This window comes from Nematolebias whitei, chromosome 18 (genome assembly GCF_014905685.2).
Source record: "Nematolebias whitei isolate Nwh7 chromosome 18, NemWhi1, whole genome shotgun sequence".
In the NCBI taxonomy this organism is placed as follows: domain Eukaryota; kingdom Metazoa; phylum Chordata; class Actinopteri; order Cyprinodontiformes; family Rivulidae; genus Nematolebias; species Nematolebias whitei.
In genome coordinates this window covers 41,228,944-41,244,123 of record NC_056515.1, presented here as the reverse complement: position 1 = coordinate 41,244,123, position 15,180 = coordinate 41,228,944, and the positions used below count along the sequence as shown (strand labels likewise).

General features: G+C 44.4%; 2 protein-coding genes across 2 annotated transcripts in view; both read left to right on the top strand.

Annotated features, from left to right (window-relative positions):
- dmgdh (dimethylglycine dehydrogenase) overlaps positions 1–13,391 on the top strand; it is a 23,987-nt gene extending 10,596 nt beyond the window's left edge. Inside the window, exons 8-12 of the mRNA XM_037692091.1 lie at positions 2,140–2,357; positions 4,819–4,976; positions 12,560–12,619; positions 12,702–12,836; positions 12,910–13,391. Coding sequence (XP_037548019.1) covers positions 2,140–2,357; positions 4,819–4,976; positions 12,560–12,619; positions 12,702–12,836; positions 12,910–13,122 — 784 coding nt within the window. The 3' untranslated portion in view covers positions 13,123–13,391. The remainder of the gene's footprint in view (positions 1–2,139; positions 2,358–4,818; positions 4,977–12,559; positions 12,620–12,701; positions 12,837–12,909) is intronic.
- A 1,343-nt stretch (positions 13,392–14,734) lies between these two features.
- Positions 14,735–15,180, top strand: part of LOC119424603 (arylsulfatase B-like) — a 26,051-nt gene continuing 25,605 nt past the window's right edge. Inside the window, exon 1 of the mRNA XM_037692090.1 lies at positions 14,735–15,004. Coding sequence (XP_037548018.1) covers positions 14,735–15,004 — 270 coding nt within the window. The remainder of the gene's footprint in view (positions 15,005–15,180) is intronic.

The following is a 15,180-nucleotide window of genomic DNA, read 5'->3' as shown; positions in this document are numbered from 1 at the left end:
TTTATAGTCCAAGTGAACTTTCTATAGTCTAGGTGAACTTTCTATAGGCCAGGTGTACTTTCTATAGTCCAGGTGTACTTTCTATATTCCAGGTGTACTTTCTATGGTCCAGGTGAACTTTCTATAGTCTAGGTGAACTTTTTATAGTCCAAGTGAACTTTCTATAGTCCAGGTGTACTTTCTATGGTCCAGGTGTACTTTTTATAGTCCAAGTGAACTTTCTATAGTCCAGGTGAACTTTCTATAGTCCAGGTGTACTTTTTATAGTCCAAGTGAACTTTCTATAGTCCAGGTGTACTTTCTATAGTCCAGGTGTACTTTCTATAGTCCAGGTGAACTTTCTATAGTCCAGGTGTACTTTCTATAGTCTAGGTGTACTTTCTAAATAATAATTTAGATTTCAAAATTGTAATTAATTAATTATTAAATTAATTATTAAATTAATTTAGATATTAATTTAATTTCTATAGTCCATGTCTACTTTCTTTTAATGTGGGGGATAAAAGACGTGTCCTGATCAAAAAGAACACCAAGATTTTTAACATTAGAGCTGGAGGACAGATTAATGCATCTAAGGAGGGAGAAAGACTGAAACATTCATTCCTAAGGTGCTCAGGTCCAAAAACCAAAACCTCAGTCTTGTCTGTTCAAAAGGAGAAAATTAAGAGTCATCCAGGTTTTTATGTCTTTAAGACATGCTTGTAGTCTAAGTAGCTGATTGGATTCATTGGGTTTAATGGACAAATGTAATTGTGTGTCATCAGCATAAAATGAAAATTTATCCCATGCTGTTTAATAATTTTACCTAATGGAAGCATATACAAGGTAAACAGTATTGGTCCAAGCACTGAACCTTGAGGAACTCCATGACTAACTTTGGTGTATGAAGAAGATTCATTATTTACATTTACAAATTGTAATCTATCAGATAATATGACTTAAACCAATTTAGAGCTGTTTCTGTAATTCCAACATATTATTCAAGCCTCTGTAGTAAAATATTAACTATATTCTCTCTCTCTCTCACCTAGGGACAATTTAGAGATACCAGTCAGACTAACATGCATGTTTTTGGTCTGTGGGATGAAACCAAGCACCTGGAGAAAACCCACATGGAGAGAACATGCAAATTCTACCCAGAAGATCCTGGTCTGGGATTTGATCCGGTGACCTTCTCGCTGAGAGGCAACAGTTCTAGCAACTGATCCACCGTGCTGCCCTTACTTTGAAAATCAACACTGAAATTGTAGTTGCTCTAAAAATGGAAGTTATATGTCATTTAGGTTTAGGTTGATACGTTTCAATATTACAGTGATGTTTAGATTTCATTACATGATGAGACGTTAGAGGAACAGTACGTTCTGTGGATTACTGTTCATTTTTAGATTGAATTTTAGAAATGACCTGTTGGACTTGAACATAAGAGGCTGGGTGAGCCCCATGGGCTGCTGGGTAGTCTTGGGACAGAAATAGGTGGACTTTTATGGGTTATGTATTCAGATGGTTTGTCCATGTTGGTTCTTCTGCTGGGTTGGCATTTATTCTCAGGTTATTGTTAGTAACTTTAAAAACGACGACACCATAAGTCAGATGTTGTAACTGATGTGTGAAATGAGAAAAACATCCTATTTGGCACATTTCTGGATTGCACAGCTATATGTTAAATAACACAATCAGAACTCCACTCTAGTTTTGTCAGTCTTCATGTGTAGCAGGTTGCCAGTTGTCCAGGTTGCCAGTTGCCACAGTTTAAATATCCAATCTTAAAGCCGGGGTCTCACAGTCGCAGTCATGCACATTAGTAACAGCTTTCACATCCTCTGAGCAGAACTCAAGAAGCTGACAGAGACGTATAAAACAGTTCAGTTCAGCCCAGAGGACCTCCTCAAGCACAGAAACTAAAAGCTGCTCTGGAGCTTCTTTAGCTCAGTCAGAGGCAGGAACGTCCACTGAAGCACTTGTGTGTCAGGAACACTGTACTCAAAGCAGACCAAGTTGTGCTGCACTGCAGACGCCTCCAGTGGTCACAAGTGAGGAGCTAATGGCTGACGTGACTCAGACGAGTGAGCCTCATGTGTAAAACAACAGATTCTCTGCTGTCAGGACTTTAAAACACTTTGCTCTTTGTGTTTGACTCAGGTGGATAGAAACGGAGGCAGCAGCAGGCGGATACCAAGTGGACATCAGTAACGTAACAGATGCGATGGGCGTGCTTGGCATTGCAGGACCAAATTCCAGGAAGGTTCTCCAGAAGCTGACAGATGAAGATATGAGTGATGCTGGGTTCAAATTTCTCCACTGCAAGTCCATCCAGTTGGCTGGAATTCCTGTCCGAGCCATCCGGATCTCTTACACTGGTACTGGACACACTTAGACCTTTAGTAGGAGAATATTTATCTTCAATCACGTGATGAGCAACTGACATGAATAAAACTTAAAATTACTTCTATACATCCATCCATCCATCCATTTTCTTTACCCGTTTATTCCATTTTGGGTCACGGGGGTCGCTGGTGCCCATGTCCAGCAATCACTGTGCGAGGGGCGGGGTACACCCTGGACGGGTCGCAAGTCCATCACAGGGCCACACAGAGACAAACGAGACAAACAACCATTCACTCTCTCACTCACACCTAGGGGCAATTTAGAGTTACCAATCAGCCTAACATGCATGTTTTTGGACTGTGGGAGGAAACCGGAGTACCCGGAGAAAACCCACGCATGCACGGAGAGAACATGCAAACTCCACCCAGAAAGGCCCCTGGACCGGGGTTTGAACCAGGGACCTGCTCGCTGAGAGGCAGCAGCTCTACCAGTTGCGCCACCGTGCTGCTACTTCTATACATATACAATTATTTTGAAATGAGACAGAATAAGACAAACAAGTTAAAAAACTCAATTTGTGCCAGAAAATAAAAATGCAAAGCATTCGATAAGCTGGATTATTGAGCATGGACTTTGTTATTAGATAACCTACAGTATATTCTTTTGTGTTTAAGCATCATATTGACAATAAATGTGGAGCTTCCTCACCTACAAGAGACCAGCAGCCCTCTAAACGAGATTCTTCTGGTCATCCTTGTGGTCAGCTGTTTCTGGAGTGTTCAGGGTCAGACCTCTGCAGGTCTCCTTCTGCAGCTGAACGACTTCCATCCCCACATCTCTCCACATGCACTGTCCAATTAAACGAGTTGACTCAACTGAAGATTCTGTGCAGTTGGGTGAATAAATTAACTCCTCCTAAATAAACTTTGCTTTAGTTTAGTTCTTTTAAATTTATTAGTTGCCTGAACTGTTTTGGTTGTTTCAGCTCAGAAATCTATTTCTGTTCAATTAAGTTGTTAACTCAATATATTTCAGTTTAGCTCAGATGTTTATGTGTCAATCCAACATTTTTCAGTCAGGTCATCTGGACAGTTTCTTTTGTTACTGAACCGTTTCACCTTCCATCCAGAAGGCTTCATCAGTCAAGGAAACACACAACACAAAACTGAGTCTTCCCCCAACAGCTTACTCCAAAGTGGAACAAACCAGTTATGTTGGTGCTAAGATGGTGTCTTTGGCACGCCCCCTCCTCCGATGCCGGCCCTCTTCCTCATCAGCAGTCATGTGAAACTGGTTCAAAACCAGAAAAGTCCATGCTCAATAATCCAGGTATACAATCGGATTGTATACCTGGATTATTGAGCATGGACTTTCTGGTTTATGTGTCAACTTTTGTATTAGTTTATTTAAATAAACCATTTGACTGAAAATGACATTCTAGTACAACTTGTTCAAACAGTTGTGATACGATCTTTTGTTTGTAAAATGCATAAATCTTTCTGCTGATTTCGTCTTCCAACTGTCAGATTGTCTTAAAATCAGAAAAAATCGTGTTGCAAAACACTTGATTTCAGTAACTTCACTAATATCAAGTTAGTTATAGTGGAAAAACACCAACACTAATTCTGCTGCAACCAGTGAAACCTTTATTTTGATATTTGCAACGATAAAACAACAAACAAACAATAAATGTTTGTCCACTAAGTCCGACAGTGTGGACCTCTCACCTTTACAGGCAGGGACAACAACGAACCAAGCATTTCACAAATGTTCATTTTAACAGAAGGAGGCCTGTCTTCAAAAGACGTTAAACAAAAGTGTCACTATTACAAAACAAAAGGAAATAATCAAAAATCTGAAATCAAATTGAAATTATATTCAGTACAAACTTTTATGAATATGCTTATTTTAAATCATATTTCTGTTCTTTAGCTTTTGAAACTCGTGTCAATTTCTTCCTATTTTTTTTATCTTTTTTATCATTTTAAACTTTCCAACAAAGTTCTGTCAGGTCATCTGGACGTTTCTTTTTTTGGTTTGCTGAGACGTTTCGTCCTTCATCCAAAGGACTTCATCAGTCTGAGGAGCCACAAACAAACTCAGTCCCACAAGCAGCACCCTCCCATAGTGGACCAAGCAGTTTGCTGGTGATAAAATGGTTTGTTGGATTTTCTACCTGGATCATTGAGCATGAACTTTGATGTTTTGAACCACTTTGGCTGTGGATGCCTCAGAGGAGTCGATAAGGGAGAGGGCGAGCCCCTGAAACCATCTTATCAAGTCTTCGTGTGACTTAGTTCACTGTGGTGACCCCTGAAGAAGGGAGCGGCCGAAAGAAAAAATAATTAAGTTCTTCCATCCAAATCCTCTCCAACCTCTAGAGCTGGTGGAGCAGAGTTGTGTTTTGCACATCAAGTGTCAATCAAATATGTTTCTGTCTTTCTGTCTTTGGGTTTGTTGCAGCTCTGACTGCCTGTGTTGTCATGTTTGCAGGTGAGCTGGGCTGGGAGCTGTACATGAACCAGAACAGCATGGAAACTGTGTACAAGGCCATGATGGAAGCAGGAAAAGATGAAGGCATTGACGACTTTGGTACCTACGCCATGGCATCTCTCAGACTGGAGAAGGGTTTTAGAGGCTGGGGAGCTGAGGTACTCACACATTTATATTTCTATTCTTTGTAGGACACTCTGTTGACTCCCCTTCATTTCTTAAAGCCTAACCCCTGACCCCTGCTCTAAAACTAACTACCAGTACTTGCCTAACCCAAAAGTGAGGTTCCATCCTAATAGGGCCAGGAGGTGACTAAACCAGAAAAGGTAACAAAAACTAAGTCACAGATGTAATATTTTCTGTGTGCAAATTATACAGTAACAAGCAGTACACCAATGTCCCCCATCATTCAAGTAGGTAGGAGTTACACCAAGTGGGTGGGAGTTTCAATGCCCACGTGGGTAATGACAGTGTGACCTGGAGGGGTGTGACTGGGAGGAACGGCCTCTCTGATCTGAACCAGAGTGTGTTCTGTTGTTGGACTTCTGTGCTAGTCATAGTTTGTTCATTATGAACACCATGTTCCAACATAAGGGTGTCCATAAATACACTTGAGACCAGGTGGACCTAGGTCGTAGATCAATAATCGACTTTGTAGTTGTTGTTTTGGAGACTCGGGTGAAGAGAGGAGCAGAGCTGTCAACTGATCACCACCTGGTATCGACTTGGATCAGATGGCAGGGGAAGATTCCGGACAGATCTGGTAGACCTAAACATCTAGTGAGGGTTTGCTGGGAACGCCTGGCAGAAGAACCCGTCAGAAAGATCTTCAGCTCACACCTCCAGGAGAGCTTTAGCTGCATCCCAGCTGAGTCAGGGAACATTCAGTTCAAGTGGACCATGTTCCATGACTCAGTTATTGAGGTATCTGCCTTGAGCTGTGGCCGCAAGGTTGTTGGTGGTTCTCACAGTGACCATCCTCGAACTCGATGGTGGATACCCCGGGTTAGAGAGGCTGTCAAACTGAAGAAGGAGTCCTGTCGAGCCTTGTCGGCTGGTGGGACTCTGGAGGCAGCTGAGGAGTACCAGAGGACCAAGCAGTCCATATCCTTGGCTGTTGCTGAGGCAAAAGCTCGGATGTGGGAGGAGTTCATTGAGGTCTTGGATAATGACTCTCGGTTGGCTCCGAGGAGATTCTGGCAAACCATCAGACGGCTGAGGAGGGGAAAACAGCTCTTTACTAACACTGTGCTCAGTGAACGTGGGCTGCTGTTGACCTCAACCAGTGATGTTGTCAGGAGGTGGAAGGAAATGCTTCTAGGACCTTCACAATCCCACTGGCACACCTTCCATGGAGTAGTCGGGGAACTTTGGGGTTGGTCTGTCTATAACTGTGGCTGAGCTCACCAAGGTAGATAAAAAGCTCTGAGGTGGCAGGGCTCCGGGGGTGGATGAGATTCTCCCTGATTTCCTTAAGGCTCTGTATGCTGTGGGGCTGTCTTGGTTGACACGTCTTTGCAACATTGCATGAACATCAGGGGCAGTGCCACTGGATCGACAGTCTGGGGTGGTGGTCCCCCTCTTCAAAAAGGGGGACCAGAGGTTGTGCTCCAATTATAGGGGCATCACTCTCCTTAGCCTCCCTGGTAAGGTAAATGGACTGTACTTATATAGTGCCTTGCTATCTTATTTCAAGATACTCAAAGCTCTTTACAACAGTCTGTACCTCATTTACCCATTCATACAGCTCCATACTAGATCTCTACAAAGATAATTGAACAAATCATTCTAAAGAGACTAATCAGAGCTTTATCACATTCAGACACTGATGGGACACACATCAGAGGCAACGAGGGGTTCAGTGTCTTGCCCAGGGACACTTCGGCATGTGACTGCTGGTGGATTCGAACCCCCAACTCTTGCAGGACGACTGCTCTAACCACTCAGCCACAGCCGCCCCTAGGTTTATTCAGGGGTACTGGAGAAGTGAGTCCGATCATTGATCGAACTTCAGATCCAGGAGGAACAATGTGGGTTCTGTTCTGGCTGTGGAACACTGGACCAGCTCTTTTTTTTCCATTCAACCTTTAGTTCTACAGGTTAGTCCCATTGAGCCTCAAGGACTCATTTACAAGAGAGACTTGATTTAACAAAGAATGATGACAACAATGGACAATCATAGAAGAGGCACACAAATTTAATTATATATTTTTTACAAATTAAAATAAAATGGCAACCAAAAGAAAAAAGTAGCAAAAAAAAAATAGATTAGATTATAAGGCGATGTATAAAACTAAAAACAAGAACATCTGCAGGAACTTAACAGATGTTTGAAGCCACTTAGAGAGGTCAAAGGTTGAGAGCTTCAGGTCTTTTTACAAGATATTCCAGGAAACAGGAGCGGAGTAGGAGAAGGTCCTTTTGTCTAGTTCAGTCCTCGCTGAGGGAACCTCACTAGGGTCCTCGAGGGGTCATGGGAGTTTGCCCATCCAGTCTACGTGTTTTGTGGACTTGGCATTTGACCGTGTTCCTTGGGGTACACTGTGGGGGGTGCTCCATGAGTATGAGATTGGGGTCCCATTGTTCCTAGAGTTTCCAAAAGCAGAAAGGGAGGCAGATCTTTCAGTTCTCAGGCTCTTCTCTTGTGGAACCAACTTCCAGTTTCTGTCCATGAGGCTGACACATTGTCCAGTTTTAAGACTGGGATTAACACTTTCCTTTTTGATAAATCCTATAGTTAGGGTTGGCTTGTTATGCTGCTATAGACTTAAGCCTCCAGTATACTGCCGCGTATGTCCGTTCACGTGTACGTACGTGTGTACTGTCCGGGTTGTCATTAAACTCCAGCATACACCCCGAGCAGCTGCAGAGCAGCTTCACAGACAAGGGGCGTTTACCTTCGGGACAAATTGAGTTCGCCGATTGGTCATTTGCTGACACGCCTACTGGATTGATTGACAGGTCGGGGGAAAACAAAACAAGTGCTGGCAGCCTCAGTCACAGTGGTGTTCAGTGTTTATATGGTGTTAATAAAAATATCTAAAAAATAAAAAAAACAGGGAGTGCTGGCTCTGCAGCCAACACATCAGACCAGCCCACCAGGAAATCTCCAGACCCTCCCACAGCCACGCTGGACCTGAGTTTAATTCTCTCGTGGCAAATTCCTCCATTTCTCCCCATTTCAGTCATGGCATCAACGGAGGAGGAAGAGATCACTGCCTCTTGGCAAAAAAATTAAAGAAAAGGCCAGATGAAGAAGGGGAATTTAATACATTGGTGTCACATACAAAACAGTCCGTTGCCGGGCAGTTTATTGTGCGACACCGCGTACGCGTATGCGGTCGTAAAAATTTGAGCTTTGCACGGACATGCCCTGGGGGGTACGCTCGTATCTCTGCGTACGTACGTGCGTACCTCTGCGTATGGATGTACGCGGCAGTATACTGGGGTCTTTGAACTACTAGAGGACAAATTGACCTCATTTCCTTCAATGAATTGTTACAACTGAATAGTTTTCATTTGATACTATTTCTATCTTAACATACCATACCATACCATACCAATTTATTTATAAAGCACTTTAAACAGTGACAAAGCACACCAAAGTGCTGTACAGGGACAAACAGAACAAGCACACAGCAACAGATTACATAACAGGAAACCAAAAAGTAGAAACCGACAAAAACAATAATGGATAACAACAACAACCGCAACATGACCAACACAGTGTGATGCACACAGACTCAGCACAGATCACACAGTGCAGAAAGCCAGGGAATAGAAGTGTGTTTTTAAGCGAGATTTAAAAACTGTGAGGGAGGGGGGCTGTCTAACGAGCAGAGGTAACTCATTCCAAAGTCTTGGTCCTGCTACAGAGAAGGCCCTGTCACCTCTGCGCTTGAGACGGGTTCCTGGGACTGTTAGGAGCAACTGGTCTGCTGATCTGAGAGAACGTGGTGGGACATACGGCTGGAGCAGATCAGTAAGATAGGAGGGGGCAGAGCTGTTTAGTGATTTATAGACATACAAGAGTATTTTGAATTTGATTCGAAGGTGAACCGGAAGCCAGTGTAGGGAGGCCAAAACAGGTGTAATGTGCTCTCTTTTGCTTGTGCTGGTCAAAAACCGGGCTGCTGCATTTTGGACCAGTTAGAGTCTAGCTATGGAGGTCTGACTGATACCAAAAAGGAGTGAGTTGCAATAGTCGAGCCTGGATGTAATGAATGCATGAATTACTGTCTCCAGGTTATTTTTGGACAATATGGGCTTCAGCTTAGACAGTCGCCTCAGCTGGAAAAAGCAGGATTTAACAATCATATTTACATGATTGTTGAGTTTCAGAGAAGGGTCAAGTATCACTCCTAGATTAGTGACTCTTTGTTTCACTAACGGTGACAGAACGGATAGGTCGATGCAGTGGTTGGTGATTGTGTCATTGGGAGGAAACAGCATAACTTCAGATTTCTTCTCGTTGAAACTCAAGAAATTTAAAGCTATCCAATCTCTGATGTCAGCCAGGCAGTCCAGTAACGGTTGAATAGAGCGAGTACCGTTGAGTCTGAGGGGGAAGTAGATTTGGCAGTCGTCTGCGTAGAAATGAAAAGGTATGTTATGTTTCCTGAAAATAGCACCTAGTGGCAGCAGGTATAAAGAAAATAAAAGAGGACCAAGGATGGACCCTTGCGGTACCCCCCATTTAAGCGCTGCCGAGGCTGAACTAAAATCTTTGATGGAGACACAAAAGGACCTGTCAGCGAGGTATGATCTAAACCATTCGAGGGCTGACCCAGTGATGCCCACCCACTGCTCTAACCTCGCAATGAGGATCTCGTGGTCAATTGTATCAACGGCAGATGTGAGGTCCAGTAAGAGAAAGAGCACAGAATCACCAGCGTCTGTGAATAGGAGAATGTCGTTAAAAACCTTGAGTAGAGCAGTTTCAGTGCTGTGGAGAGGTTTAAAGCCAGACTGGAATAGCTCTAAGATGGCATTATCCTCTAGAAAGCATTTCAGCTGGGACTCCACTATTTTTTCCAGTAGTTTAGCGACAAATGGGAGTTTGGAGACAGGCCGGAAGTTGGACATGACTGAGGGGTCAAGGCTAGGTTTTTTCAGGAGAGGTTGGACAGCAGCATGTTTAAAAGTTATTGGCACCACACCTGAGGCTAAGCTGCTGTTCACAATGCCAAGAACAGGAGGGCCCAGAACAGGAAGAAGCTCCTTAAGGAATCGTGGGGGGACAACGTCAAAAAGGGGAGCCAGATGGCTTCATGCCGCACATGACCTGCTCCAGGGAAGACAGAGAGATGGGCTCGAAGTGGTCCAGAACAGCAACACAATGAGATGGGATGGACAGATCATAAGCAGGTGGAGAAATGAGTGCCCGGGTGTTTGCAACTTTTTCAGAAAAGAAATGGAGGAAGTTTTCACACAGCTCAGTTGAGGCTTCTAGAGGTGAAGGTTCACTGAGGTGTAGAACTGAGTTCAGGGTGGAAAAAAGGGCTCAGGGGTTGTGGGAGTTTGAGGCAGTTATCGCAGAAAAGAACTTCGATTTGGCGGCTTTAACTGCCTTCTGATAATGACGCCAACTCTCCTTTAGGATTTGAAAAGAAACCTGCAGCCTGTCTTTCCTCCATCTGTGTTCTGCTCTCCTACACTGCTGTCTAACGGCTTGAGTGACGTCATTAAGCCATGGTTCTGATAAAAGTTTTGTTTTCCTGGTTTTAACGGGAGCAACACGGTCCAGAATATTTAAGCAAACAGAGTTAAGCTGAGAGGTTAGCTCCTCGGTGGAGAGAGACACTGAGAGCTGATCGATCCTCTCAGAGCTAAAAGCTTCAGTAAAACGTGCAGCAGTGAAACGGTTAATGGCGCGTGAAGTACGTGCAGAATCGCATGACTTAGCAGTAGGACAAGGCGGGATGATATCAAACAAGACAGGCATGTGGTCTGAGAGAACGTTGTCACCGATCACCAAATTACAAACGGAGACATTGCGTGTTAAAATGAGATCCAGAGTGTGACCGTGTTGTTGGGTGGGAGCATTTACATGTTGAATTAAATTAAATGAGTCCAACAAATCAAGGAAGTCCTTCACTAACGGCTTCTCCTGACAACAGACGTGAATATTAAAGTCACCAACGATAATAAAGTGATCATATCTTGGTGTGATGTAAGCCAGAAAATCAGAGAATTCACTTATGAAGTCCTTGGAACGAGGGGGACGATAAACAATCACGCACAGAACGGGCGGGGAATGTCCGAGTTCAAAAGCACTCAGCTCAAAACTGGAGCAGGGCATGAGGGTGGACAAGTGTTTACAGGAAAAGTTTGATTTAAATACAGTTAATATTCCACCACCCCGCCGACCTGATGGCCGCGGGGCATTAAAACACAGACAGTCAGGAGGTAAAAGTTCCACCAAGGCACTTTAATCACCCAAAGGCAACCAGGATTCCGTGAGAAAAAGAAAATCTAGACCCTCGTCTTTAAAAAAGTCATTTAGGATAAAAGTCTTGTTGGCAACAGACCTTGTGTTGATGAGGCACGTCCTGATCTGGTCCGACACAGAACCAGCCATGGTGGGGGTGGTGCGCGCCAACGGTTGCAGATTTTCAAAAACAGCACCTGCAGGACGGTCCAAGTGCCGTGCCGGTAGACAACACCCATATCTTCCCTGGTCCGGGCACGTAAGAAGCTGGCTGTGGAAACGTTGCCCATGCAGAGCTTTGAGTTTTACCAGCCGGCCGGCACGTTTTCCCCTGGCGTCTGGATCGATATCTCCGAGAAGGCAGGCTTGGGGCCCAACGTAAACAAGCAGGCACGTCTGCCAGAAGGGGTGGAAGAGGGGGGGGGGTCCCGAGTCACGATCAAAATGGTCCGAATCAGAGACAGCAGATACAGACAATTGACGATCGAGGAGCTGTTGTCGGTCATACACAAGCAGCGAGTTGATATCCCAGACAAAAAACGAAAAAAGCAGAAATAATCCAAACAGTGTCGTCAGAGGTAGATTGCAGGCCATGTACACGGGTGCCATCTTACCGGAAGATGGCGCCCGGAACATGTGATTCTGGACCTGCCATTGTGTATCTGTTCCTACCAAACCCAGCTGGTCGAAGCAGATGGTCCTCTTGTCCTGATCCTGGTTCTGCTAAAGGTTTCTTCCTCATGAGGGAGTTTTTCTTTCCACTGTCGCCTTCATGCTTGTTCAAGATGAGAGTTCAGTGATGGAGTTAAACTCAAAGCTGCTCCTCAGATAAATAATGTTCAATTATTATTTTATGGATGAAAGTTTCTGTTCAGTCCCTGAGACGACTTCTGTTGTGACTTGGAGCTGAAGAAATAAACTGAATTGAAATATACTATATGGTGGTGGCCATCTTGGATTTTGACTTGGCAACCCAGTTCTCGAGGTGACCTTTCCATAACATCTATGCCTAGATGCAGCCACACACCAAAATGGAAGTTGTTACTTCACTTATTGTTGAAGTTATCATCAAGTTATTGTGCTCACAACGTGCACGAACCCCTTTAAGCTCTATGACGGGGGACAATAGTCGAGGGTTGGACAGAAACCCTATAAACCCTGTACCTACACATATTTGACAGCACTTTAGATGATACAGTCCAAAAACATAAAACAGTTCTGGAAATGTCATTTTGATACCCAACTTGTTTTTTGTTTATAATTTCTTAATTTTAATTTTAATTAATGAGACAAAGTTGTTGATGTCCACAGATGAACTGTGACACCAATCCCCTGGAGGCTGGGCTCGATTATTTCATCAAACTGAACAAGGTAACTGCTCATCTTTTCTGCTCTTCGTCTTCACACAATGAGGTCAAACTTTCAATATGCTGTTGTGCTCGTTGCTGAGCAGCCTGCTGACTTTATTGGTAAAGCAGCGCTTCAGGAGATCAAAGCCATGGGTTTGAAGAGGAAACTGTCCTATCTGTCACTCCATACAGACGATGTTGACCCTGAAGGTAACGAGACCATTTGGCACAATGGACAGGTAAGCTGAAAGAAGCTCATATCTGGTTTCACTGGGGTTTTCCTGTTGAGCCCGAGTCCTTTGTTCTCCTCAGGTTGTGGGAAACACAACATCTGGAGCGTACAGCTACAGCAGCCAGCAGAGCCTGGCGTTTGGCTACCTGCCTGTGGAGCTGGGCTCTGTGGGACAGAAGGTGGACGTGGAGCTGATGGGCAACAAGTACCCAGCCACAGTCATCCAGGAGCCTTTAGTCCTCACTGAGCCCACCCGGAGCCGGCTGCAGAAGAAAGGACAGACAAAAGCTTAAAGTGCAGCTTGTTTCTCTGCAGCCTGATCGTCCTGTAAATGATCAAACAGACACTGGAGAGTCCCACAGGATGCAACGTCTGCACATCAGGCCCAGAGAGTAATGAAGAAGAAGCTTCATGGTGATAAAAGTGAAAATGAGTCTGTTTGAAGGAGTAACTCACATGTTGTTATTCCATGAACAAAGTTCAAGGTTTCAACTGTGTCCTGAAGAACAAGACGTTTAGTCTTTTGTTCTTAGTGGACATTTAGAAACGCTGCTGTATTCTTCATACTAAGACACTTTGTGACAAATACCATGAAGTATATAAGCATAAAGAAGCTAAATGTTTACAAACCTGCACAAAGGTTCATTTTTATAAATCTGTTGTTTTACTAAAGGAATTAAATTGAAGAGTGTGTTTATATCTTGATCGACTCATTCAGTGTCTTTTTATCCACTTAGCTTTTATTAATTTATAGATATAATATTTAGTTAGGTATATAGAAATACTGGCGTTAAAACATAATGGTCTGGTCCTTACTTGGCATGTACTTGTACTACACTGTACCGCCTGCCTGGACTGGACCGCCCATCCTCCAGCGGTTCTTGTGCTGTTGCAGCAGTGTTTTCCTCTGCAGGGTGTCAGGAACAGCGTCCAGTCTAAAATATTTGTCTTGGTTTATGTGTCAGTTTGGCCCGTCCTGACCCTCCACGCTTTATCCAGTGTTTTGTTCTTTTCTGCTTTTACGAAGGGCTCTGCTTCTTTTAGCTCGTATTCTGCTTCTTTCAGCTTTGACAACTAAGTTCTGGCTTTATCAAAATTCCATCCATCCATTATCTTTTACCCGCTTCTTCCTTTTCGGGTCAAGGGGTCACTGGTGCCCATGTGCAGCAATCCCTGTGCGAGAGGTGGGGGACACCTGGACAGGTCTCCAGTCCATCACAGGGACAAAACAACCATCCACTCTCTCCCCACAGAGAGAACATGCAAACTCCACCCCGAAAGGCCCCTGGCTGGGATTTGAGCCGGGTGGGCCTGCTCGCTGAGAGGCGGCCGCTCTACCAGCTGAGCCACCGTGCTGCCCTCATCAAATCATTTGCTCCACATTCTTTAAGAAACTGCTGTTTCATTAATGTTTAATTCATTCAAACTTTATTTTTACAGGTTAGTCCCACTGAGCCTCAGGGACTCTTTAACAAGACAGACCTGATTTCTTTAACTGGTCTCTAAAATAAAGTGAACCGTCCCATTTATGAGACGTTTCAGAAAGTATAAAACATTAAATCTGATCAGTTCCAAGCAGCAGTTTAGCTCGTGTTCATTGGTAGAAAAGAATAAAACCGTTTTGTGCATAACTTTATTCAATTAAACAATTAATGTTGACACATTTAACATATGTTAAATCAACAAAATACTGCAACATCTGAAAATCATCACTTTTTTTATTTGAACGTTTATTTACATCCTGGGTTTCTGGGCCACGTGACGCTGTCGCGTCGTCTGATTGGCTGGCTGCAGTCGCAGGGTTTTTAATTTGCGGAACAAGGAAGTGGATCATGTGACAGACCTCGTCCTCGCGCTCTAAATAACGGTCCAGTTTTGTTTGTGTCCTGCTGCGGGTCGCACCTGATGGCAGCTGACCGGATGTCTCGGCTGATTTATGGGATCCTGGCAGCGGCGTTCATCGGATCACTTCCGGCCGACTCGGTGGCTCGGCGGCCGCACGTCGTCTTCATCCTGGCCGACGACTTCGGGTGGTTCGATGTCGGATATCACGGCTCAGAGATCAGAACCCCGAATCTGGACCGGCTGTCGGCCGAAGGAGTCCGCCTGGAGAACTACTATGTTCAGCCGCTGTGCACCCCCTCCAGGAACCAGCTGCTGACCGGAAGGTACCAGGTGAGACCCGGCGCAGACCGGAAGGTACCAGGTGAGACCGGTTGAGTTGCCTCGTGTCAGATTGTTCAAAAGTCCAGGTTCTTGTTTCATGATTCAGCAAATGTTTTGTGTTGGTGAGAGATCTGGACCGTAGGGGGCCTGTTCAGCAGCCGGACTCTTGTGGACCGTAGGGGGCC